Source organism: Littorina saxatilis, linkage group LG12 (genome assembly GCF_037325665.1).
Source record: "Littorina saxatilis isolate snail1 linkage group LG12, US_GU_Lsax_2.0, whole genome shotgun sequence".
Lineage (NCBI taxonomy): Eukaryota > Metazoa > Mollusca > Gastropoda > Littorinimorpha > Littorinidae > Littorina > Littorina saxatilis.
The window spans coordinates 84,992,479-85,019,567 of record NC_090256.1 but is presented as its reverse complement, the minus strand read 5'-3'; the positions used below and the strand labels follow the sequence as shown (position 1 = coordinate 85,019,567).

The window sequence follows — 27,089 nt, the reverse complement described above, 5'->3', positions numbered from 1 at the left end:
CTTCACCTCGCTTCCACTTCCGGGGTTAAAGACACGACCACCACTATCAACAAGATGAGGAGTTGACGAAGTTTTTCCATCAATTTTGACCAAAGGACCCTGAAATGGAAGGACCAACGAGCGATGATAACTCAGACTTTGCACCTGACGATGCGTTCAATATGATATGTGGAGATCTAGGGCTCGGTGAAAACTCTAGATCGTCTGCTTCCTTGCGCTACGAGTTGGAAGTTCTGTCACAGTCAGACTCACCGGAGTCGTTTGAGAAGTGTAAACACAAGCCGCTAGCTTCTGGGGGAAAAGACTATTCTGACGACGTCGCACGCCGTGACAGCAAAAGCCGATCATCAAGCGTTGAGGAGAACCATACAGATGATAAGGCTCAAAGCAAGCTGAAATCCGCCCAAAAGGATAAATCAAGAAGAAAATCAGAAAGTAATTCCAAGTCTTCCAAATCAGGCGACGAGAGTAGAAATGGAGGAAGTGAGGAATATTTTCCTTCATATGCTGATGTACCCTATGGTACTTCTCTTAGGCAGCAAAAAAAGTTGTATGAACAAAATTTGGGCAGCATTATAGAAAAGCACTCGTGTAGTTTGGATGGAGACAACACACCCACCGATGGTAAGTGGAATACGTACAGTACAGGCCAAATGACAGGTGGTTTGTTCTTTGTGTGCATGGAAATATATTTTTGTGTGTGTCAGCAATTGAAGTTCTACAAGAAGGTCAATTCGGTTTTTTGTTTTGGTCAAATATTACTTGGTTTCTCACTTTCTGCACTCGTCTTTTTGTAATTGGGGGTAATGTGATATGCGCTGCTCAAATCAGGGTACCCTCAAAATCGATCCAACAAAACCTTAATGTACCAATTTAAAAAAATTGATGAAAATTCAGCGTATAGTACTAGTAGGAAAAAGTCTTATAAATTATTTGTCGAGAACAGGTTAAATCTTTTGTTTCCAGGTAATAAGGCCAAAAAAAATAATAGGTGTGGTTACGGTAACATAGCCAAAAAAAATAGGGTAGGTAGGTAGGCAATCACTTTTTATTTTGTTTTTACTTTTTTTTCTAATGTGTACAAATTAAACCTACTTGACAGGGAAATAAGTGTGCGACTCGGGCGCTTTCGCTTTCATTGCGTTTTCTGCACTCGTGGTTTTTTTTTGTTTTGACAAATGTAATAAAAAGTTATAGGATCGGCCCCTAAAAATAGGGTAGGTCGGGTTACCGTAACCACACCTATTTTTTTTTTAGGCCTAACTAATATCTTGCGTATGTCTTACAAGTGTTATTTATATTGATAATTTCCATGTGGTTTTCTGACCCTAATTATCTATCTAGAACAGGTAAAATCTTTTGTTTCAATGCTGAGGTAATTATTAATATCTTGCGTATGTCTGATTTATGCCATTTCAACTGGTGCACAGTACGTACACGTACTCGTACACGTACTAATACTATATATTATGATATATATAGTTTCATTTACTAATGCGCCCAGCGCCATTGGCGCTTTAAATCTGAAAATGTCCCATCACAATTCCCTTCAGTGCGTCAAAGGGCGCATTGAGATTACGTACCACTATGCCACAAAATGTACACTTTACTTTGGATTACACATACACACATAAACACACACACACACACATACATGGATAATACGATATAGGAGCTAATTTGGCACAATATATATATTGCCATACCTGTCAAGTACTTTTGGCCTCTGACCATAGTAAATGGCATAAGAAACCATAGTTGGGGATCAAAAACCATAGTTAATGCGTGGATCAGGATGTGGTTAAACGCACAAATTCAACTTCTCACGCATACACACTAAACCAATCAGATTGTTTTTCGCAAACTAAAAGTAAAACACATAAATTCCTTTCTACACAAACTGCTCTTTATTTACCACTACATGTAATACATTTACACTGCACTCTTGTTCGTTCATTTTTTTTGTCACTTGTCACTTGTGTTCTTTGTTGTATTCATCTGTGCAAATCTTTGCTTTGTCAATCATGCTGCCAGTCACCTTAAAATCATGGCAGCATGCATCAGAGTTAATTTTGACCTGTAAGAAGGCAGTCAGTGTGTCAGCTCCCAGACTGTGATCCAGCACTTGAAGGTGTTGCAGGGTTTCACTGCTAAATGGAAATTTATTCAACATTTTCCTCACACACTGCCACGTAGAACTGGCGCACATCATGCCAGAACTTCAGTTGTGTGGCTGGTGCAAGCTCCTCCTCAGAAATGAATGAACGGCAGTCCATGCCAGAATTTTTATTTTATTTTTTTTTTTAAATGCTGAAAATGCGTATGGTTTGAGGTATACGACGTAGGACCCAAAAAACACCGAAAAACCGTAAGAATTACGCAGAATGCGTAGGACTTGACAGGTATGTATTGCACCATTTTGCATCATTGGTGAAAAACGCGTACAGGCCTCTTTGGCGTTTCTTGCCTTCGACTATGTCCCATCGGAATTTAGTTAAGGGGGACAAATGTCCCATCGCCTTTTTCTCCCAGGTTAAACCCTGTATGTATGTATATATATATTATATAATACATATATATATGTGTAAATTACAATTTGCATGAGCAGTCAACAATGACGCAGTGGATTTCTTTGAAACTACTGTCGATTCTCCTATTCAGAATGATTTATAAGCATTTTGAAGTTGTTTTATTTTACTTTCAGTCTGCTGTATTAATTTCTCCTCTGTGCTTTTCAGAAGCAGGGAAGAAAGCCTTATCAAGTGAAGAGATTGACAGAAGGTTATGGGCAGCTGTTGAGGTAACTCATTTTGTGGACTTAAATGTTTGCATTTTTATGATGATAAAAAATAAAAGAATGATCAAACTTCAAAGTCTACTTCTTGAGTTCTTCTTCTTTTTTTCAAACAAAAATCCACTTGAATGTTTAACGCTGGCAGAGAGAGGGGACAAAAGAAAAAAATGTATCGATAAAGCTAATTTTAAGTATAGCTGAGAATGAGAACAAACTGTCATTTAACTATTTGCCAGTATGATCTTAAAAGTATGCAGAGTTGGTAACCGCAAAGGCATGGACGCTGGAGTTTAAAAACTAATGATGTGCAGACAAAGTATTAAAGCTATAGGTAGGGCGGGGATGTAGCTCAGTCGGTAGCGCGCTGGATTTGTATCCAGTTGGCCGCTGTCAGCGTGAGTTCGTCCCCACGTTCGGTGAGAGATTTATTTCTCAGAGTCAACTTTGTGTGCAGACTCTCCTCGGTGTCCGAACACCCCCCGTGTGTACACGCAAGCACAAGACCAAGTGCGCACGAAAAAGATCCTGTAATCCATGTCAGAGTTCGGTGGGTTATAGAAACACGAAAATACCCAGCATGCTTCCTCCGAAAACGGCGTATGGCTGCCAGAATGGCGGGGTAAAAAACGGTCATACACGTAAAATTCCACTCGTGCAAAAAACACGAGTGTACGTGGGAGTTTCAGCCCACGAACGCAGAAGAAGAAGAAGAAAGCTATAGATGCACACAAATACATGTTTGCACGCGCTTTCAGAGTCAAAAATGTTGCTAAGACTGAAACAAATGACGTCCACAAGGATATAGTTTGAATAGATCGAAAAGATGAATTAAGAAAAGCAGAGTGTAAAACAAAATGGAAACATTGTCACAGTGTAATGAAACCACACTTTTAAGGTACAGTAGTAGAACTAGAATGATAATTAATTGACAGAAACAGCTGTGTCATGTGGTAGCAGGTGCTTGCATTTGTAACAAGTGTAAATTACTTGCACAGTGAATAATTGCTTGCCTCATGAGCATCCTTTCCCCCCTACAAACACCAAAGCGTTGCTAAATTTCCCAGCACTTTGGTCAATGTATGACTTTGCTGCTCACCCTTTTGAGTTGGTGTTGTGCATTGTGCTACGTACATCATCCTTTATTGATTATTCTGATGTGTGTAATTTGGCTTGATGTGTTAATTGTTCACAACCCCGACATATTTTGTGTTGGAAATATTTTGAATGTGTCAGCTGTTAATATTGCACAGACTTAATTTTAATGAGATGAATTTCTCATTATGAATTGCAGTTGGTATGCATAGCAATTGAATTTAATTACAGTTCAGAATGTGCTTTGCATTACTTTTAGAATGATATGTTCAATGTCAGAAGGTAAAATTGGCTCAGGTATTAGACTCGGGTAGCTTTACGTGTATCTTTGATTTGCAGTTGTAGTTGTAAAAACTGATTGATTTGAATGTATTTTTCATTACAGTGAAACCACCATTTTCAGACACTCCATTTCAATATCTCCTCTTTTTTAAGACCTTGTTTCCATAGATCGCTATCTTCATACACTCTTTTAATACTGCATGCTTCATAAGACCTAATATTGTTCAGATTTGTTGAGGTCTTAAAAATAAAACATAGATTTCCCTGTATTCGACAGTATTTAAACCTGAAATAAGGCGCCATGAACATTTAAAACTCCCACAATGTAAAATATTGCCCTGAATTCTGTGCTGCTCAAATATTTACTCAGGGAAAATGGTGGGTGGGATCAATTGGGTGCAATCCGCTAACTTTTGCTTGCACTGCATATATGTACTTAAATTGCGGGCCCTTTATAAGAGCCCCCCCTGACCCCCCCATTTAAGGCTACTCCCTTTTTAAGACCTTGATTTGTCAGATTTCCTGTTCATAACAGGCCATAGCTCTGTAAGTTTGCCTCCATTTTAAGACTCCCTCCTTTTTAGGAGTCCTGATCATTTTGCATTTTTGGAAGTCTTAACAGGGGGACCCAAGCTGTCACATGTACTCTTTTCAAGGCCCTAAATCCTGTTCAGCTGAGAGTTTCTGTGTCATGCAGGCTCATTGTGGTAACTAGCTAAGCGTCAGGTGAAAGGTTAACACTGTCAGCGCAATGTGTGACATCTCAGCACCATCTGCAGCTCCAAGCCACTTGTTAGATTTGGCCATGAAAGCAACAGTATGCGGCCAGTAGTCTGATTACAATGCTGTGAATGGCGGGTTGAAACAATGTGATGGAGAGAGAAGAGTTGCAGTTTAGGTGAACACAGCGACGAATGAGATCAAGGGAGAAAACATTGCATCCAAAACAAGAAAGTTACTCCTTGAGTGAGCTACCTAGGACAGCAAAACTGTGATGAAGCTTTGAATCCATTTTATTTAGAGAAAAGAGAGTAACGAGTTAGATAAATACAGCAGTACTTTGATAGAAGTGTTTAATGTTTAGAGAGAGAAGAGTTACACAAGGCTAGGTGAACGATGAAAGTGTATGAAGGCAGGATTGCTTGTCTGGAACAGGAAGTGGAGGAGCTCAAGCAGGACTTGGAGGTCTGCAAGCAGCGTCTGGATGCCAAGTACAATGCCATCAACATTCTCAAGAAACAGGTAGGTGACACTTTACACTATTCCAGTATATTGTTGATTATTGATAGCTTAATCGACCCTAAAATACGCCCTCATTGCACCCACTTAGGCAGGGTAAGACATTGTGTTGCACGCAAAACTCTCACCATAACTTCACAATCATAAGGTGATCCAGAGAGTAAAATAAAGCTCTTAGGCCTGTTATTTATTGGGTGAAGTCGACTTCACCAAGCTGGCTGCACAAAGCTTTGGCACTGATTTTTTGATAAATAGACTTCGTGAAGTCTTCAAAAATTCAACTTCAGGCTCAATTAACAATTCTACCCCACCTATGTTAACTGACCAATTTTATTTAGGCCAAAAAAAAAAAAGGTCTGTTTACGGTAACCCGACCGACCCTATTTTTTTCGCGCGACCCTATACTTTTTTTTTGGCATTTGGGGAAAAGGAGAAAAAAAAATCTTTGTTTTTTTGGCAAAATAACGTAAAAATATGGTTTTTTGGAGAAAAAAAAATCCCGACCTACCGACCCTATTTTTTGGGCCTATGTTACCGTAAACAGACCTTTTTTTTTTTGGCCTTAGCCGAGACCAGCTGTGCTGCAGCAGGTCACTCAGAATTGTAGTAACTGTGTATCAACATTGTAGGCGTTAGATCGACGTTACAGGAAGCGACTGAATTTAAAGTGACTGTGTTTACATATCCGTACCAGGTCAGACAATGAGCTAAGGACAACCTTGAGCAACGCAGAAGAATATGAAAAGCTTGTGTGTTCAGTACGTCACTGTACCCGTACTTTAGATACATGTATCATGATTTTGTGCATTGTTCCCTGTCGAAATGGTTATGAATAATTCACGGATAATTCCTGAATAATTCTTGAATTTACATGAATAAACATAAACTGACAGATAAGTTTGTTCTACAATGGGAATTTCAAAAAAATAATAATGTGCTTCAGCAAATGCGTCAAGATATACCCATAAAAGTTGGCGTTTGAACAACTGTTGATGGCAATCGTCATCCCTGTTCCACTGAAGTTTGGGGGGAGGATCAAGTTTATACATGGATGGGTTGAATGCTTTAGTTTGCAGGGTGTGTGTGTGTGTGTGTGCGTCTGTGTTTTTCTGTTGCGTTTGTTCGTGTGTGTCTGTCTCTTTGTATGTTTGTCTGCTCAGTCTGTTTTTGCTTATGTGTGTGTGTGTGTGTGTGTGTGTGTGTGTGTGTGTGTGTGTGTGTGTGTGTGTGTGTGTGTGTGTTTGTTGCATGTCTGTCAGTGGTGGGTGTATGTTTGTGTGTGTCAAAACATTAATGTATGATTTGTTTGTGTTTTTTTGGGTGTGTGCTGCAGGCAGAAGAGAACAACCATGAGCATTTCACAAATGAACTGAAAGCCAAAGAAGCAAGTTTGAAACTAGCAGAGGTTAGTTTTTTTTGCTCATGCCTGATGAAGTAGCTCTGAGTGATAGTGAAACTGCATCTTGTTTGGCGTGCAACAGAACTAATACGAATGTATGAAAATGAAGCAGAAATGGTGTCATGCTTTGATTTCCTTTGCATGTTGTTAGTGTTTTGCTGAATGATCATGTTTGCCATGTATTAATGGGTCAGCCGTTTATATCAGATAGAAGTTTGAATATGAATGCAGTGCCAAATCATAAGGACCGGCACATACAAACAAATCTGTTACACTTACAGTAAACCATTCTCAGCAGGCATTTATGTCACACATGAGTACTTGTGTTGACACTCATGCACACATAGCTGCATGCACACATTTTTATGCATAGATGCTTTCTTGTGCATAGCTCATACATTGTACACACACACAATGACACACACACACATACACACACACACACACACACACACACACACACACACACACACACACATTACACACACACACACTCACACACAGAAAAAAAAGCTGTAGTTTCCTCTCATACACGGTGCATAGCTTGAAACAATTTTTAGATCAGAAAAGCTTCTTAGACAACTCACTTGGTCTGCATAAAATTGCTTTAAAAAGATAACCTGCTTTGCTGAGAGTTAGGCATGCATTTTTTTGCTGCATGTTTTCCACAGGAGGTGAACAAACTGCAGTTTGAACTGCAGTTCCGAGAGTCGTCGTTCCAAGACAGTCAGCAAACATGGGCGCAACGCTTTGACCGGTAACGTTTGCGTTCATTCTGCATCTAGTGTGCTGGTCTTTGGCTGTTGGGGTTGTGCACTTAGTTTTCCATTTGGTGACAACGTGGGTTTTGTGTGAGGTTTTTGTTTTGTTGCTAATTTCTTCCTATAGGTTGTAGGATTTAGGAATGAATGATTTGATTAACTGTTAAGATTTTTTCAAGTGATATGTTTTAATAAAGAAGTTAAGAGAGTCAGGTAAGTCCGATTTTGTGTGTAATTTTTTTTTTGAGGGGGGGGGGGGGAGGGAACTTTTGACCCTGTATATCTGCAGCATTTTTCTATTTTCTATTTTTGTTTTCCTCTAAGTCCTACAACCTTTATAAACATAGTTTTACTACTTGCACATGTATGCATTCACAGGAATTTAGTTGAAAGGTTCTTTGAGGTTTCTTTATAGGTATATATACGAAAAAAGAAGTCATTGGGGTCATTTTAACAGAAATTAATCACACTTGGTGGTGATACATTGCAGAATAATAATAATAATAATAATAATAATAATAATAAATAACTTTTCTATAGCGCGAGTCCCATCAATTGGCTCCAGGCGCTTTACAAATTCATTATAGAATAAACTAGCACAAATCAACAAGCATACAAAGCATACATTTAACTGAGACATAACACCAAGAACCCAAGCACTAAGCAAAACTTAGCGTACAATGTTAAAAGTACACACACACACACACACACACACGCACACACACACACACACACACACACGCACGCATGCGCACACACAAACATACAGTCGAACTCGCTTAAGACGAATCACTGGGGATCGGAAAAAAAGTTCGTCTTAACCAAAATTCGTATTAAGAAAATTGATTGATTTTTTTTTTATTTATTTATTTATTTTTTTTAAGTCTTGTACATTTTATGGTGTTTCAATTTGACTTTTATTTGTTTCTTTCGCAACTTTCATGCTGCTTCACGTTTAGACAAAGTGACATATTCAGTTACATGTTCATGGGTGTCTCATGTTGAGTGATGATTGTTGAGTTTGAGTGAGAGTGAGCACACAGATGTTTCATCCAGTTGTTACGTTTTTGGTCACACACACGCACACACTGACACTGTCCACATTCGCGGTGTTCCTATCATTTGTCCGGAATCACTTACCTTGGCGACGGGTAGCAAACGTACCTTGGCCAATTTAGTTGTGTTTTTTTTTGTTGCAACATGATGTTCAAATCCAAATCGAAAGCACTGACTGACTGATAAACTATCGCGAACCGGCGAACGCAAACGTTGAGAGTGTGGTTTCCCTTGTCCAAGGGAAACCACTCTGGCATCTATATTTTTTGGCAATGGCTCCCGTTCAAAACATTGATGTTTCGTTTTTGGTATTCGCGAAGGAAATAAACGTCAGTCAGTCATTCATGTTCAGTGTCTGAGCTATCAATCACTTTGATTCTAAATTTGAAATTGTTTTGTGAGTACAGTGTAATCAGTTTAACTTTATTCAGTGATCGGTTGAGCAATGGTTCAAGCAGTCGACGCAAGGGAAGACTTTGACACATGTATTCAAACTTCTCAAATTCCCATGATATGTCGATCTCGGGACGAGTTTAAAGATTTCGTCATAAGAGTGAGTAAATTACAGACATTATGCATGCTTGGGAATCCAAAAAGTGCTCGTTATAAGCATAAATTCGTTATAAAGAATTCGTTTTAAGCATTTTTTTTAAGCATGAAGAAAGAGGTATTCAGTTGGGAACTTAAAACTAATACGTTATAAGTCAAAATTCGTAACTAGCGTGTTCGTTTTAAGTGGGTTCGACTGTACCATTGACAAAGAGACCATAAAGCACATACAGGGTAGAGAGTTCCAAAACAGAATAGAGTTTTGGAGAGTCTACTCAGGCTAAGCAAAGGCTTTACGAAACAGGTATGTTTTGAGTTGGGTTTTGAAGGAGGAAAGGCTGCTGGAATCACGGATAGAACTTGGAAGCGAGTTCCAGACGGTCGGAATCTGGTACCTAAAGGTTCTTTCACCAAAGGTCTTGGTCCTGGTTTTGGGGATGCGAAGGAGTTTTTCAGAGGAGGATCTGAGAGAACGGGATGGCTCGTAGATACTGAGGGAATGGGACAAATAGGGGGGAAGAACACTTGCACAACACATTACAGAGTTTTACGCATGCATGAATTCTGTTTTATTCTCTTTCTTATACTGATATACTATTTGTGCATGAAGAGTGTGCTAATGACAGATTAGGTTGTGTCATCTTGCTTTTTCAGTTTACTTCTGTTTGTAAATGTAATGACTCTTCTCTTTTTTGTAGTTATAATTTTATTCACTACAAAACAAATACTTCTGGATTACCACTTTTCTTTGCAGCATAGAACTTGAGTTCGTTCTAAGACTTTGTTTATTTTAGGGGCCTTTTCAATTTGTTCTTTTGTATTTATCAGTCTTTCATTTTGTTTTTGTACTCAAATTGTGACACTCACTGGTTTAAGAAATAATGTCCTCAGACATCTCCTTCTCTCTGAAACTCTCTCTCTCTCGAGCTCTCTCCACAACTGTCTCTCTCTCTCTCCCCCTCCATCTCTTCATCCTGCAATGTCTCTGTGTGTGTGCCTGTGCTCATAATTATCCCCCCTCCCTCCTTTATCCCAGCGAAGCTGGAGGTACATGTGTCCCACAAACGCTATACTGTAATCGACTTGAGAAATGTTTATGAGAAATGTTCGTGACGTCATCCCCTCTCTGGGGCTTTTTTTCCCGTGCGCGTGGCATGTGTGTGTTTGTCTGTATTTCAATATTTGAGTGCACCGTGTGTGTGTGTGTATGTGTGTGTATGTGTGTGTGTATGTGTGTGTATGTGTGTGTGTGTGTGTGACTTGGGGTTTGTGTGTGTGTGAGTGTGTGTGTGTGTGAGTGTGTGTGTGTGTGAGAGAGAGAAAGAGAGAGAGAAAGAAAGAGAAAGGGGAGAGAGAGAGAGAGAGAGAGAGCGAGAGAGAGAGAGAGAGAGAGAGAGAGAGAGAGAGAGAGAGAGAGAGAGAGAGAGAGAGAGAGAGAGAGAGAGAGAGAGAGAGAGAGAGAGAGAGAGAGAGAGAGAGAGAGAGAGAGAGAATTTGATTTGTCCTTCGCTGGGGGTATGCAGTGCCTTGGCATTGCATGATCTATTTAATTCTCTTGCTGTTGTTTATGCAGTCAGTGTGACAATTCAAGGCTGCTCGGTTCTTAATATTGTCATGCTGATCAAATACACTTAATACTTCTTGTTCCTGAAAAGACTTCATAATACAATGCAAGTTTAGTACACTTTTTTTCCTGTACTTAATTTTTGGGACACTTAATTTTCTTCACTGAAATTTGTGTACTTCACTAACCTAATTTTGTCTTCGCTCAATGTTTGACCTTGGGCAGTGGTGCCTGCAATGTGTGAACACTCAGTTGAGAGGACACCTCCCAGTAAAGGACTCCATCTGTTGTCTATTGTATTTACCAAAATAATTACCTTTTATAAAATGCTGCCCAGATACAGTGCAACTCCACTTTTTTAATTTTTTTTATAAGATCCTCCAATTTGAGTCTTCCAGGGCAGGGATGTAGCTCAGTCGGTAGCGCGCTGGATTTGTATCCAGTTGGTCGCTGTCAGCGTGAGTTCGTCTCCACGTTCGGCGGGAGATTTATTTCTCAGAGTCAACTTTGTGTGCAGACTCTCCTCGGTGTCCGAACACCCCCGTGTGTTCACGCAAACACAAGACCAAGTGCGCACAAAAAAGATCCTGTAATCCATGTCAGAGTTCGGTGGGTTATAGAAACACGAAAATACCCAGCATGCTTCCTCCGAAAACGGCGTATGGCTGCCTAAATGGCGGGGTAAAAAACGGTCATACACGTAAAATTCCACTCGTGCAAAAAACATGAGTGTACGTGGGAGTTTCAGCCCACGAACGCAGAAGAAGAAGAAGAGTCTTCCCCCTTTAAACACCTTTGTTTTTAATTAGATTTAAATTTTGTTCATAACGTCTGTACTTTTACCTCCATTTTAGGATCCCCTCCTTGTTAAGACCTGATTTCCTGTTTGAGGTCTCAGGAGAGGGGTCTCACTGCACAACTCTTTGTTTGTTTGAGGTCTCAGGAGAGGGGTCTCACTGCACAACTATTTGTTTGTTTGAGGTCTCAGGAGAGGGGTCTCACTGCACAACTATTTGTGTTTATCATAAATGGTAAAATACCATGTGACCACTGTTTTGTACTGTGGGTGAAGGTGGTTAAGAGGCAGTTATAGTCCCAAGGCCGTGTTCGTTTATCGCAGGTACCACTGAACTCGTTTATAAATAATGATGAACATGAATCAAATGCCATGATCAAGTGTTTTGCACTGTGGGTGTAGAATGGTGAAGGCGCTTGCTTGGTGGTGGCTGATTGTGGGTTGATTTTGGGGGAGACTCCCAGGGAGACAATGCAGCGAAGATACCTGAGGTAAAGTGCAGACCATGGATTGACACTGTGTGTTTGTATTGTATTTATTTAAAAAGAAATGTAACATGCATTTTTTTATTTGATTTTTTTTACATTATGTTTTTATTTTATATTTTATGTTATTCTTCTTTTTTGTACTTTATTCTAATTTATAGTATTTGATTTTGTATTTTCTCTACGAGGTAAGTATTTTGTGGGATTTGTTTAGTTGAAGGTACTAACATCTTTGTAGAACTTTGTTGTGCCTTTAAAAATTCAGTGTAAGATTTCTCATGAAAAATTATGTCTGTCATCATTTAAAACTCAGTATTCCACCAGGCTTTTTCTGTCTGCAGACCGTTCTCCTTATCAAATACTCTATAAATAAATTGTTGCCCAAAAAAAGAAAAAACATTTGTTTTTTTGTGTGTGTGGTTTACTACGAGTGTGAACAACTGTTGATAGCACATTTGATTAATAGACATCACCTCTTGACTTTAGCATTTAGAAACTCAATGTTCGAAAGATGGAAATTGCTGAGTGGTTTACATCTGTGCCTTTGTTTTTGGTTGGGGGTAAGAGGAATTATAGTATGAATACTGTACCAAGCAACAATTTCTTGCCCAGTGCATGTTACACCTTAGTTCTATAGTTGTTTTAACCTGAGCAAATTATCTCTGGATATTAGTTTTCTCTCCTCAATCTTTGAATTGTGTTTGGTTGTATGATTTTTGTTTATTTGAGAATTATTCGTTTGAGCGACCTTGGGTAAAAAAAGCACATATTAGACTGTTAATAGTTTGGTAATAAGCACTATTGGCAGGAAACGTCAGTTGACTAGAAAAGATAAGATGAATGAATGAACTGTGGTTTAGATTTCAAAGTAAAAACAGAAGAGACTGAGGAGTAGATTAATTCTAATAAACAAGGACATTTTATATGGCTGTATTTGATTAAATTATAGTTCCCTTTTTAACCCTTAGGCTGGTTGTCGCGACATATGTCGCGCTACTTTAAGTATACTGTCACCTGGTTGTCACGACATATGTCGCGCTACTGGCTCAGTCTGTTTGGTCGGTTCCGATTACCTCCCATGGATGCGAAAACCTATATGACCGTTTTTCTTTATTTTTCTCTCTGTTAATTCACCAGTGGCTATGTAACATGTGTTACAGAATTGCACCAGTGTAAGGGTTAATTAGGGAGAGCTTTTCTCTTGTGTTTTTGGCTAGAAGAAGATAACATACATTTGTATGTTCATATACAAGAACTTTCAAGGACTTTTTAAACAACTGATTGCTCATTTTACATTTCTAACTCAAATTGTGCTGTAGAGTATGCCAGGAGAATGCACTTCTGAACGCCCAGCTGGAGGCGAGGTCGGAAGAGCTGAGACGAGCAAACACCCACAGGATGTGTAAGTTGTCTCACTTCAGCAGCTTACAAATTAATTGGTTCATGATGTAAGCGAGTACAGTGGAACGGACCTTCAAAAAAAAGGAAAGAGTCTGTGTCAGTTTATCCAGGAGAAGTTTTAAATAATTGTCTTTTAATGAATGTATACAGTACTGATACAAGGTGTGATTTCCGTGAAACAGCTTGTGTCAGTCCTATCTAGAAGAAGTGTTATTTTCAAACTTAATATTGCATTTACTGGTAACACCCTGCAAAATGAAACTTAATTGAAACATCTCGCTTTATGTCTAATATTCAGCTCCTTTTTATATTATGTCACATAAGATTTTGTATAGAACAACAAAGCACCTTGGCGTAACAATTATTGTCAGTGGTTTGAGCAGTACTCTTGTACTAGTACTGGTCTCATTATTGTGCCTTCAATATGTTACATTTGATTGTTTTATGTCAAAATTGTACTGTTGCTGTGTGCCCATTTTCTTCTTTTTCTTCAGTGTTTGATGCAATACCCAATTTTAACGCTTAGAATTATATTTCAGTATTTTTATCATTGGATAATGAAATGTTCATATTATTCAGCATACGCTTAGAATTATATTTCAGTATTTTTATCATTGGATAATGAAATGTTCATATTATTCAGCATACGCTTAGAATTATATTTCAGTATTTTTATCATTGGATAATGAAATGTTCACATTATTCAGCATTAAGACGCGAGCGAGACGAGCTTTTAGCCCTTCTTGACATCAAGGAGCGGAACAAATACGAGATGTGCCACAGCCAGTCTTCAGAAGAGGAGTTTTCACAATATACTAATACTGAGGTTAGTGTATTTCTTTAGAAAACTGTACACACAGTTGACTTTTGTCTGTAATTTTTTTTAATCCTGTGGAAGAAAAACTTACTGAAAGAAGTTATTAGATAAAGCAAATTCAACCATATTAGAAAATATGGGGAAGAGAAAAATGGAAAAGTCATTGCTGAAAGACGATCAGACCACTGGAAGATATGGGGGTAAGAAAAACGAAAAGGTTATTGCAGAAAGCAATTCAGACCACTGGATGGGAGAAACCTTGAAACAGACTAAAGAAACATATAGGAAAGAGAAAACGTTATTGGAGAAAGTGAATCAGACCATTGGGAGATATGGAGAAGAGAAAAATTTAAAAAAGTTCTTGAACGAAAGGTATAGGTGACAGAGGGTAATTAGAAACCACAAAATGAAAAGGAAGGGATAGAAAAAGAAAATACAGCTATACCTGTGATCTATGGACCCTCCCATAAGGACACCTTCTCTTGTCCCTTTTCATATTATTTCTACCAAAGTATACCTGTCATGAAAGGCCACCTGCAATGTAGGGACACTTTTGGCTGGTCCCAAGGGTGTCCTTTCATCGCAGGTACCTCTGTAGGAGGAATATGTATACAGTTACTGTGTAGAACTACTGAACAGATCTCCATGAAACTTTGCATGAGAGTTCCTGAGAATGATATCCCCAGAAGTTTTTTCATTTTTTTGATAAATAACTTTGATGACGTCATATCTGTTTTTTTTGTGAAAGTTGAGGCTGCGCTGTCACATTCGCATTTTTCGATCAAATTGATTGAAATTGTAGCCAAGCAATCTTCGACGTAGCCCTGACTATGGGATTGCAGCATTTTAGCTTTGAAGCTTAAAAATTAATTAATATGTTTGGTCATTAAAAATCTGAAAATGCTGATTAAAATTAAAATTTAAGTAATCGATCCATGCAGTGCGTTCAGTTTTATTCCGTGAGTTCGACAGCTTGACAAAATGTAGTAACTTCGCCTTGATAATGTCAACCAATTTACCTCAAATTCAAGACCTGATTTTCTCAGATTCTGGAAAGTTTGAAAGGGGAATTGGTTGCAATTCTGTATTTTAATCGGGCCTGTATGTTTGTTCGTAAACAGCTTGCAGTGCTGGGAGCGTGTCGGTGCAGAGGGGCAAATGGAATGGAACCCTGTGGCTGTGCCTACGCCGCTGCAAACCTGACTCGTGAAATCATCAGGCTGAGAGAAGAGGTCAGTTGTAAACTGTTAAATTCTGAAAAAGATAAATTACCAAAATCAATACTAAAAAACAGGAATGGTTCATTTATTTCATGTTGATTCAAAACCCAAAATTTAGTGAATGTTTCAATTCAATACACAATACGTGATATTAAATGCTTTTTAATGCGTCTTGAATTCAGCGTTCCATAAATTAATCTTTCTTTTAAACAAAAAATTGTATCATTAAGTTTTGTGTTTTTGTGACTGGCCATAGTCATGTTTTGAATAATGGTTTTCTGAAGTTATTGTCTTTGATAAAGTGTTACATTGCAAGAACATGTTTTATATCCACAATTGTTAAGTTATTATGATATTCAACAATGATATTCAAGCATTCCATTTACTGTTAAGAAATTGGTGCTAAACTGTTTTGTTTTATAATCTCAGTAAAAACAGATGCTACAGAGGCATGACAAAGCATACTACAGGGCAGTACATCCCTACATGCTGGCACATGTTGGTACTCAAGTTCCTGTCCTTTTGTCTCAGGCGAAACAGATGCTGGCATTTCAAGAGCAGTTTATCCCTCACCTAGCCTGAACGTATTGGTACATGTACTCAAGTTTTTGTCTCAGACAAAACAGATGCTACAGGCTGGTTGGCGTTTCAAGAGCAGTTTATCCCTCACCTAGTCTGAAAGTGTTGGCACTCAAGTTTCTGTCCTTTTGTCTCAGGCAAAACAAATGCTACAAAGGCTCATGAGGAAGCATACAAGAGGGCAGTAGATTCCTACAGGCTGGCGTTTCAAGAGCAGTTTATCCCTCAGCTAGCCTGAGCATGTTGGTACATGTACTCAAGTTTCTGTCCTCTTGTCTTGGGCAAAACCCATGCTATAGAGGTGCTCTGAAGCATACAGGGCAGTGGATGCCTACAGACTGGCGCTTGAAGAGCAACTTTTCTCCCACCTTCTGTGAAAATTTTGGTTCAGAACTTTCCTGTTTTCGGTGTCAGGCAAAGCCAATGTTACAGAGGTGCGCTGAAGCATACAAGTAGACGCCTACAGACAGGCGGTTGATGAGCAACTTTTCCCCACCTTCTGAGAACATTTTGGTTCAAGCTCACCTGTTTTCTCTTTCAGGCAAAGCAAATGCTGCAGAGGCGCGATGAAGCCTACAGGACGGTGGACGCTTACAGGCTGGCGTTTGAAGAGCAGTTGCAGAAAAGCCGCACTATGACGCAGCAACTGGCCAGCATGGCTACCTGTCCTACCAGGGCGGTCAAAACCAAGGCAGCCATCAAGTTCCTGCTCAGCGTCCTGGCTGATGGTCAGTTTGCTGTCTTTGATAACTGGGGAGCGGGTCTTTTTGGTGACCGACTCATAACTCACCACATGTAATTTGCTAAATCTGTCAATTGCCTGTTATACAGTGGAAAGTTCCCCAGTTTAAGACCCCCCCAATGTAAGACTCCCTCCTTTTTATGACCTGATTTTCTCTGCCTTTTGGGGGTCCTTGAAGGTGGGTTCCACTGTCTTTGAATTTGAATACCGGCTGGTTATGGTTGTCCTAGAAGGTCTGCATACCATTTTTGAACTAATCAGGCTTCATGCAGATCTATGGCAGAACTTTAGCCAAACTCTTGTCAGGACACAGAATGAGAGAGATGTGATAATAGTCTCAAGACCTAGTTTTTATCCTATTTGGAGTACATGTATTGGTATGTCGTTGTTGTTGATGATGATGATCAGGCCAAGTTTTAGTGTGACACACATGTAGATGTACAGTCCCCAGTCAGACTACAAGGTACATGAATGAATGGTTTACTTACAATTAACCCCCGCAGACTGCAGCAGAGAGATCACATTTTGCGATAAAGTTTTTGATAACATTTTTGGCAGCCTTCAGTATGACAATGGCTGTTGTTCATGCAAGGTTCCTTCTTTAATTTAGTATTACCTTGTATTCATATTTGTGTGTGTTTGAGTGTGTGTGTGTGTGTGTTTGTGCGTGCATGCGTGCATGTGTGTGTGTGTGTTTGTGCACGCGCACATGATTTTGAAGTTTGTTGCGTAGTCCCTTGGTTTTATTGAAGAATTTAAAGGCCTTCTTGTATCCTTTCAGATGACTACCCTCCTGTGAAAAGCAAGGACGGAGGGGACACCACCCAGCTTCACAGCAAAGAGAGTCTGGGGTGCCTCACCTTGCCAGAGCTTGTCACACTTCTTACAGAAATGGTGAGATGGAGTGTGCATGTATCGAGTTTTACCAAAACATTTTTGAGTCACTTGAGAAAAAGTGACTCTATGTAATCGGTCAGTGTTAGTCTGTCCGGCCGGCCGGCCGTCCGGCCGTCCGTCCGGCCGGCCGTCCGGCCGGCCGTCCGTAGACACCACCTTAACGTTGGACTTTTCTCGGAAACTATCAAAGCGATCCGGCTCATATTTTGTTTAGTCGTGACCTCCAATGACCTCTACACTTTAACGATGGTTTCGTTGACCTTTGACCTTTTTCAAGGTCACAGGTCAGCGTCAAAGGAAAAATTAGACATTTTATATCTTTGACAAAGTTCATCGGATGTGATTGAAACTTTGTAGGATTATTCTTTACATCAAAGTATTTACATCTGTAGCCTTTTACGAACGTTATCAGAAAAACAAGGGAGATAACTAGCCTTTTCTGTTCGGCAACACACAACTTAACGTTGGGCTTTTCTCGGAAACTATAAAAGTGACCGGGCTCAAATTTTATGTGAACGTGACTCCCAGTGACCTCTACACTTTGACGTCTGCTTTGGTGACCTTTGACCTTTTTCAAGGTCACAGGTATGTCTTGAAGGAAAAAAATTGAAATATCATATCTCTGAAACTATTCATCGGATTTGATTCAAACTTTATAGGATTATTCTTTACATCAAATTATTTACATCTGTATTGTGTTGTGAATAGCAATTTCTTCCTGTCCATCTGATGCCTCATATAATATTCAGAACTGCGAAAGTGACTCGATCGAGCGTTTGCTCTTCTTGTTTTCTCTTCTGGTAAGGCCCCCCCCCCCCCCCCCCCCCAAGGGATATTGTGGTGTGTGTGTTTGTGTGTGTGTGTGTGCTCTTGCATGTTTGTGTCATTGCACACACACGCTCACTTTCTGACTTTGTATGCTCAGAGAGCTGACTGTTTAATGGCTTTTGCATCCCACCAGGCAAAGAATCTCCATGAGATTTTGAAGTAACTTATTAACGATTCGGGAAAGAATTTTGTTCAGTGAGTTTATACATGTAGCAGGTTTACGGTACAGGTTTATGTAAGATTTAAGGTGTAGTTTTTTTCGCGCGCAAGTGTGCGAGTGTGTTTTAAAACTTTAAAAAGTATTATTTCTGTGTCAAGTTGTTTTACTTTATAATAGAGATGTAAGCAATGATATGTTTTTATGATTGTAAAGCGCTTTGAGTTGGGGTTAACTATGGGTTTATGCGCTCTAGAAATATTATGTATGAAAAACAAAGGAATTCTGTAGTCACCGATACAAGGACAGCACAATCATACAAATTTACCTCAAGAAAGCTTCATCAGGAAACAGACAAAAACAAAGGACAACAAAAAGCAAAAGCAACACTGACGGAGCTAACAAGGACAAGGTTGGACAAGAAGATGGAGGGAAACACAACACTGACGGAGCGAACAAGGTCAAGGTTGGACAAGAAGATGGAGGGAAACACAACACTGACGGAGCGAACAAGGACAAGGTTGGACAAGAAGATGGAGGGAAACACAACACTGACGGAGCGAACAAGGTCAAGGTTGGACAAGAAGATGGAGGGAAACACAACACTGACGGAGCGAACAAGGTCAAGGTTGGACAAGAAGATGGAGGGAAACACAACACTGACGGAGCGAACAAGGACAAGGTTGGACAAGAAGATGGAGGGAAACACAACACTGGCGGAGCGAACAAGGACAAGGTTGGACAAGAAGATGGAGGGAAACACAACACTGACGGAGCGAACAAGGACAAGGTTGGACAAGAAGATGGAGGGAAACACAACACTGACGGAGCGAACAAGGACAAGGTTGGACAAGAAGATGGAGGGAAACACAACACTGACGGAGCGAACAAGGACAAGGTTGGACAAGAAGATGGAGGGAAACACAACACTGACGGAGCGAACAAGGACAAGGTTGGACAAGAAGATGGAGGGAAACACAACACTGACGGAGCGAACAAGGTCAAGGTTGGACAAGAAGATGGAGGGAAACACAACACTGACGGAGCGAACAAGGACAAGGTTGGACAAGAAGATGGAGGGAAACACAACACTGACGGAGCGAACAAGGACAAGGTTGGACAAGAAGATGGAGGGAAACACAACACTGACGGAGCGAACAAGGTCAAGGTTGGACAAGAAGATGGAGGGAAACACAACACTGACGGAGCGAACAAGGACAAGGTTGGACAAGAAGATGGAGGGAAACACAACACTGACGGAGCGAACAAGGACAAGGTTGGACAAGAAGATGGAGGGAAACACAACACTGACGGAGCGAACAAGGACAAGGTTGGACAAGAAGATGGAGGGAAACACAACACTGACGGAGCGAACAAGGACAAGGTTGGACAAGAAGATGGAGGGAAACACAACACTGACGGAGCGAACAAGGACAAGGTTGGACAAGAAGATGGAGGGAAACACAACACTGACGGAGCGAACAAGGACAAGGTTGGACAAGAAGATGGAGGGAAACACAACACTGACGGAGCGAACAAGGACAAGGTTGGACAAGAAGATGGAGGGAAACACAACACTGACGGAGCGAACAAGGACAAGGTTGGACAAGAAGATGGAGGGAAACACAACACTGACGGAGCGAACAAGGTCAAGGTTGGACAAGAAGATGGAGGGAAACACAACACTGACGGAGCGAACAAGGACAAGGTTGGACAAGAAGATGGAGGGAAACACAACACTGACGGAGCGAACAAGGACAAGGTTGGACAAGAAGATGGAGGGAAACACAACACTGACGGAGCGAACAAGGACAAGGTTGGACAAGAAGATGGAGGGAAACACAACACTGACGGAGCGAACAAGGACAAGGTTGGACAAGAAGATGGAGGGAAACACAACACTGACGGAGCGAACAAGGACAAGGTTGGACAAGAAGATGGAGGGAAACACAACACTGACGGAGCGAACAAGGACAAGGTTGGAAAAGAAGATGGAGGGAAACACAACACTGACGGAGCGAACAAGGACAAGGTTGGACAAGAAGATGGAGGGAAACACAACACTGACGGAGCGAACAAGGACAAGGTTGGACAAGAAGATGGAGGGAAACACAACACTGACGGAGCGAACAAGGACAAGGTTGGACAAGAAGATGGAGGGAAACACAACACTGACGGAGCGAACAAGGTCAAGGTTGGACAAGAAGATGGAGGGAAACACAACACTGACGGAGCGAACAAGGACAAGGTTGGACAAGAAGATGGAGGGAAACACAACACTGACGGAGCGAACAAGGACAAGGTTGGACAAGAAGATGGAGGGAAACACAACACTGACGGAGCGAACAAGGACAAGGTTGGACAAGAAGATGGAGGGAAACACAACACTGACGGAGCGAACAAGGACAAGGTTGGACAAGAAGATGGAGGGAAACACAACACTGACGGAGCGAACAAGGACAAGGTTGGACAAGAAGATGGAGGGAAACACAACACTGACGGAGCGAACAAGGTCAAGGTTGGACAAGAAGATGGAGGGAAACACAACACTGACGGAGCGAACAAGGACAAGGTTGGACAAGAAGATGGAGGGAAACACAACACTGACGGAGCGAACAAGGACAAGGTTGGACAAGAAGATGGAGGGAAACACAACACTGACGGAGCGAACAAGGACAAGGTTGGACAAGAAGATGGAGGGAAACACAACACTGACGGAGCGAACAAGGACAAGGTTGGACAAGAAGATGGAGGGAAACACAACACTGACGGAGCGAACAAGGACAAGGTTGGACAAGAAGATGGAGGGAAACACAACACTGACGGAGCGAACAAGGACAAGGTTGGACAAGAAGATGGAGGGAAACACAACACTGACGGAGCGAACAAGGACAAGGTTGGACAAGAAGATGGAGGGAAACACAACACTGACGGAGCGAACAAGGACAAGGTTGGACAAGAAGATGGAGGGAAACACAACACTGACGGAGCGAACAAGGACAAGGTTGGACAAGAAGATGGAGGGAAACACAACACTGACGGAGCGAACAAGGACAAGGTTGGACAAGAAGATGGAGGGAAACACAACACTGACGGAGCGAACAAGGACAAGGTTGGACAAGAAGATGGAGGGAAACACAACACTGACGGAGCGAACAAGGACAAGGTTGGACAAGAAGATGGAGGGAAACACAACACTGACGGAGCGAACAAGGACAAGGTTGGACAAGAAGATGGAGGGAAACACAACACTGACGGAGCGAACAAGGACAAGGTTGGACAAGAAGATGGAGGGAAACACAACACTGACGGAGCGAACAAGGACAAGGTTGGACAAGAAGATGGAGGGAAACACAACACTGACGGAGCGAACAAGGACAAGGTTGGACAAGAAGATGGAGGGAAACACAACACTGACGGAGCGAACAAGGACAAGGTTGGACAAGAAGATGGAGGGAAACACAACACTGACGGAGCGAACAAGGACAAGGTTGGACAAGAAGATGGAGGGAAACACAACACTGACGGAGCGAACAAGGACAAGGTTGGACAAGAAGATGGAGGGAAACACAACACTGACGGAGCGAACAAGGACAAGGTTGGACAAGAAGATGGAGGGAAACACAACACTGACGGAGCGAACAAGGACAAGGTTGGACAAGAAGATGGAGGGAAACACAACACTGACGGAGCGAACAAGGACAAGGTTGGACAAGAAGATGGAGGGAAACACAACACTGACGGAGCGAACAAGGACAAGGTTGGACAAGAAGATGGAGGGAAACACAACACTGACGGAGCGAACAAGGACAAGGTTGGACAAGAAGATGGAGGGAAACACAACACTGACGGAGCGAACAAGGACAAGGTTGGACAAGAAGATGGAGGGAAACACAACACTGACGGAGCGAACAAGGACAAGGTTGGACAAGAAGATGGAGGGAAACACAACACTGACGGAGCGAACAAGGTCAAGGTTGGACAAGAAGATGGAGGGAAACACAACACTGACGGAGCGAACAAGGACAAGGTTGGACAAGAAGATGGAGGGAAACACAACACTGACGGAGCGAACAAGGTCAAGGTTGGACAAGAAGATGGAGGGAAACACAACACTGACGGAGCGAACACGGACAAGGTTGGACAAGAAGATGGAGGGAAACACAACACTGACGGAGCGAACAAGGACAAGGTTGGACAAGAAGATGGAGGGAAACACAACACTGACGGAGCGAACAAGGACAAGGTTGGACAAGAAGATGGAGGGAAACACAACACTGACGGAGCGAACAAGGACAAGGTTGGACAAGAAGATGGAGGGAAACACAACACTGACGGAGCGAACAAGGACAAGGTTGGACAAGAAGATGGAGGGAAACACAACACTGACGGAGCGAACAAGGACAAGGTTGGACAAGAAGATGGAGGGAAACACAACACTGACGGAGCGAACAAGGACAAGGTTGGACAAGAAGATGGAGGGAAACACAACACTGACGGAGCGAACAAGGACAAGGTTGGACAAGAAGATGGAGGGAAACACAACACTGACGGAGCGAACAAGGTCAAGGTTGGACAAGAAGATGGAGGGAAACACAACACTGACGGAGCGAACAAGGACAAGGTTGGACAAGAAGATGGAGGGAAACACAACACTGACGGAGCGAACAAGGACAAGGTTGGACAAGAAGATGGAGGGAAACACAACACTGACGGAGCGAACAAGGACAAGGTTGGACAAGAAGATGGAGGGAAACACAACACTGACGGAGCGAACAAGGACAAGGTTGGACAAGAAGATGGAGGGAAACACAACACTGACGGAGCGAACAAGGACAAGGTTGGACAAGAAGATGGAGGGAAACACAACACTGACGGAGCGAACAAGGACAAGGTTGGACAAGAAGATGGAGGGAAACACAACACTGACGGAGCGAACAAGGACAAGGTTGGACAAGAAGATGGAGGGAAACACAACACTGACGGAGCGAACAAGGACAAGGTTGGACAAGAAGATGGAGGGAAACACAACACTGACGGAGCGAACAAGGTCAAGGTTGGACAAGAAGATGGAGGGAAACACAACACTGACGGAGCGAACAAGGACAAGGTTGGACAAGAAGATGGAGGGAAACACAACACTGACGGAGCGAACAAGGTCAAGGTTGGACAAGAAGATGGAGGGAAACACAACACTGACGGAGCGAACAAGGACAAGGTTGGACAAGAAGATGGAGGGAAACACAACACTGACGGAGCGAACAAGGTCAAGGTTGGACAAGAAGATGGAGGGAAACACAACACTGACGGAGCGAACACGGACAAGGTTGGACAAGAAGATGGAGGGAAACACAACACTGACGGAGCGAACAAGGACAAGGTTGGACAAGAAGATGGAGGGAAACACAACACTGACGGAGCGAACAAGGACAAGGTTGGACAAGAAGATGGAGGGAAACACAACACTGACGGAGCGAACAAGGACAAGGTTGGACAAGAAGATGGAGGGAAACACAACACTGACGGAGCGAACAAGGACAAGGTTGGACAAGAAGATGGAGGGAAACACAACACTGACGGAGCGAACAAGGTCAAGGTTGGACAAGAAGATGGAGGGAAACACAACACTGACGGAGCGAACAAGGACAAGGTTGGACAAGAAGATGGAGGGAAACACAACACTGACGGAGCGAACAAGGTCAAGGTTGGACAAGAAGATGGAGGGAAACACAACACTGACGGAGCGAACACGGACAAGGTTGGACAAGAAGATGGAGGGAAACACAACACTGACGGAGCGAACAAGGACAAGGTTGGACAAGAAGATGGAGGGAAACACAACACTGACGGAGCGAACAAGGACAAGGTTGGACAAGAAGATGGAGGGAAACACAACACTGACGGAGCGAACAAGGTCAAGGTTGGACAAGAAGATGGAGGGAAACACAACACTGACGGAGCGAACAAGGTCAAGGTTGGACAAGAAGATGGAGGGAAACACAACACTGACGGAGCGAACAAGGACAAGGTTGGACAAGAAGATGGAGGGAAACACAACACTGACGGAGCGAACAAGGACAAGGTTGGACAAGAAGATGGAGGGAAACACAACACTGACGGAGCGAACAAGGACAAGGTTGGACAAGAAGATGGAGGGAAACACAACACTGACGGAGCGAACAAGGTCAAGGTTGGACAAGAAGATGGAGGGAAACACAACACTGACGGAGCGAACAAGGACAAGGTTGGACAAGAAGATGGAGGGAAACACAACACTGACGGAGCGAACAAGGACAAGGTTGGACAAGAAGATGGAGGGAAACACAACACTGACGGAGCGAACAAGGACAAGGTTGGACAAGAAGATGGAGGGAAACACAACACTGACGGAGCGAACAAGGACAAGGTTGGACAAGAAGATGGAGGGAAACACAACACTGACGGAGCGAACAAGGACAAGGTTGGACAAGAATATGGAGGGAAACACAACACTGACGGAGCGAACAAGGACAAGGTTGGACAAGAAGATGGAGGGAAACACAACACTGACGGAGCGAACAAGGACAAGGTTGGACAAGAAGATGGAGGGAAACACAACACTGACGGAGCGAACAAGGACAAGGTTGGACAAGAAGATGGAGGGAAACACAACACTGACGGAGCGAACAAGGACAAGGTTGGACAAGAAGATGGAGGGAAACACAACACTGACGGAGCGAACAAGGACAAGGTTGGACAAGAAGATGGAGGGAAACACAACACTGACGGAGCGAACAAGGACAAGGTTGGACAAGAAGATGGAGGGAAACACAACACTGACGGAGCGAACAAGGACAAGGTTGGACAAGAAGATGGAGGGAAACACAACACTGACGGAGCGAACACGGACAAGGTTGGACAAGAAGATGGAGGGAAACACAACACTGACGGAGCGAACACGGACAAGGTTGGACAAGAAGATGGAGGGAAACACAACACTGACGGACCGAACAAGGACAAGGTTGGACAAGAAGATGGAGGGAAACACAACACTGACGGAGCGAACAAGGACAAGGTTGGACAAGAAGATGGAGGGAAACACAACACTGACGGAGCGAACAAGGACAAGGTTGGACAAGAAGATGGAGGGAAACACAACACTGACGGAGCGAACAAGGACAAGGTTGGACAAGAAGATGGAGGGAAACACAACACTGACGGAGCGAACAAGGACAAGGTTGGACAAGAAGATGGAGGGAAACACAACACTGACGGAGCGAACAAGGACAAGGTTGGACAAGAAGATGGAGGGAAACACAACACTGACGGAGCGAACAAGGACAAGGTTGGACAAGAAGATGGAGGGAAACACAACACTGACGGAGCGAACAAGGACAAGGTTGGACAAGAAGATGGAGGGAAACACAACACTGACGGAGCGAACAAGGACAAGGTTGGACAAGAAGATGGAGGGAAACACAACACTGACGGAGCGAACAAGGACAAGGTTGGACAAGAAGATGGAGGGAAACACAACACTGACGGAGCGAACAAGGACAAGGTTGGACAAGAAGATGGAGGGAAACACAACACTGACGGAGCGAACAAGGACAAGGTTGGACAAGAAGATGGAGGGAAACACAACACTGACGGAGCGAACAAGGACAAGGTTGGACAAGAAGATGGAGGGAAACACAACACTGACGGAGCGAACAAGGACAAGGTTGGACAAGAAGATGGAGGGAAACACAACACTGACGGAGCGAACAAGGACAAGGTTGGACAAGAAGATGGAGGGAAACACAACACTGACGGAGCGAACAAGGACAAGGTTGGAAAAGAAGATGGAGGGAAACACAAAAGGGAAGGAACTCTGGGAACAGAAAGAAAATGCAGGGGAGAGAAGTGGTTATAGGATGTCAAGGGTACACGCACACAAACTAACTGTATTTCACATTAATAAGGGTAAAAAGAAATAGGAAAAAACCCCGGAAGAATTAAATAAACAAAAATAAATAACAATATAAATAAATAAGGAAACACACACACACACACACACACACACACACCACGAATCCACAGTAAGTTTGGGTGATACATGTACATCAATATTATGTCATATTATTATCAATTTCTTCTACTTTGATGTTTCAGCTACATGAGAAGAAGGAGGCATTGGTTCATCAGAAACTTGCTGGTCAAGTGCTGACAGCCAAGCTGCAAGAAACAGAACGCAAACTACAATCACTGACGGAAGCTGACGGGGACGTCAACCACAGTTGAAGGACATTTTTGTCATCCATCGTAAGCTTGTCCTTACAGGCATGGGAATTGAAAAAAGTACAAAAGGCTGAACATTTGTCAGTAATATCAAAGTCGACGGCGTGATGCGCCAAGCCTCACTAGGGGGGGGGGTCCAGGGGCATGCCCCCCCCCCCCCCCCCCCCCCCCG

The 27,089-nt window shown here is 42.3% G+C and overlaps 1 protein-coding gene across 2 annotated transcripts; it reads left to right on the top strand.

Annotated features, from left to right (window-relative positions):
* Window positions 1-8: 8 nt before the first annotated feature.
* Window positions 9-27,070, top strand: LOC138983017 (coiled-coil domain-containing protein 125-like). Of its 2 annotated transcripts, none has more exons than XM_070356416.1 (11): window positions 9-624; window positions 2,739-2,800; window positions 5,324-5,410; window positions 6,741-6,812; window positions 11,935-12,023; window positions 13,337-13,419; window positions 14,126-14,244; window positions 15,357-15,467; window positions 16,576-16,762; window positions 17,558-17,670; window positions 26,792-27,070. In XM_070356416.1, exons 1-11 carry the CDS (start codon window positions 105-107, stop codon window positions 26,918-26,920), a joined length of 1,572 nt encoding a protein of 523 aa, XP_070212517.1. In that variant the 5' UTR covers window positions 9-104; the 3' UTR covers window positions 26,921-27,070. The 2 variants fall into 2 exon arrangements, with proteins under 2 accessions (XP_070212517.1, XP_070212518.1); XM_070356417.1 differs by lacking the exon at window positions 11,935-12,023 and adding an exon at window positions 7,478-7,563.
* Window positions 27,071-27,089: the final 19 nt, after the last annotated feature.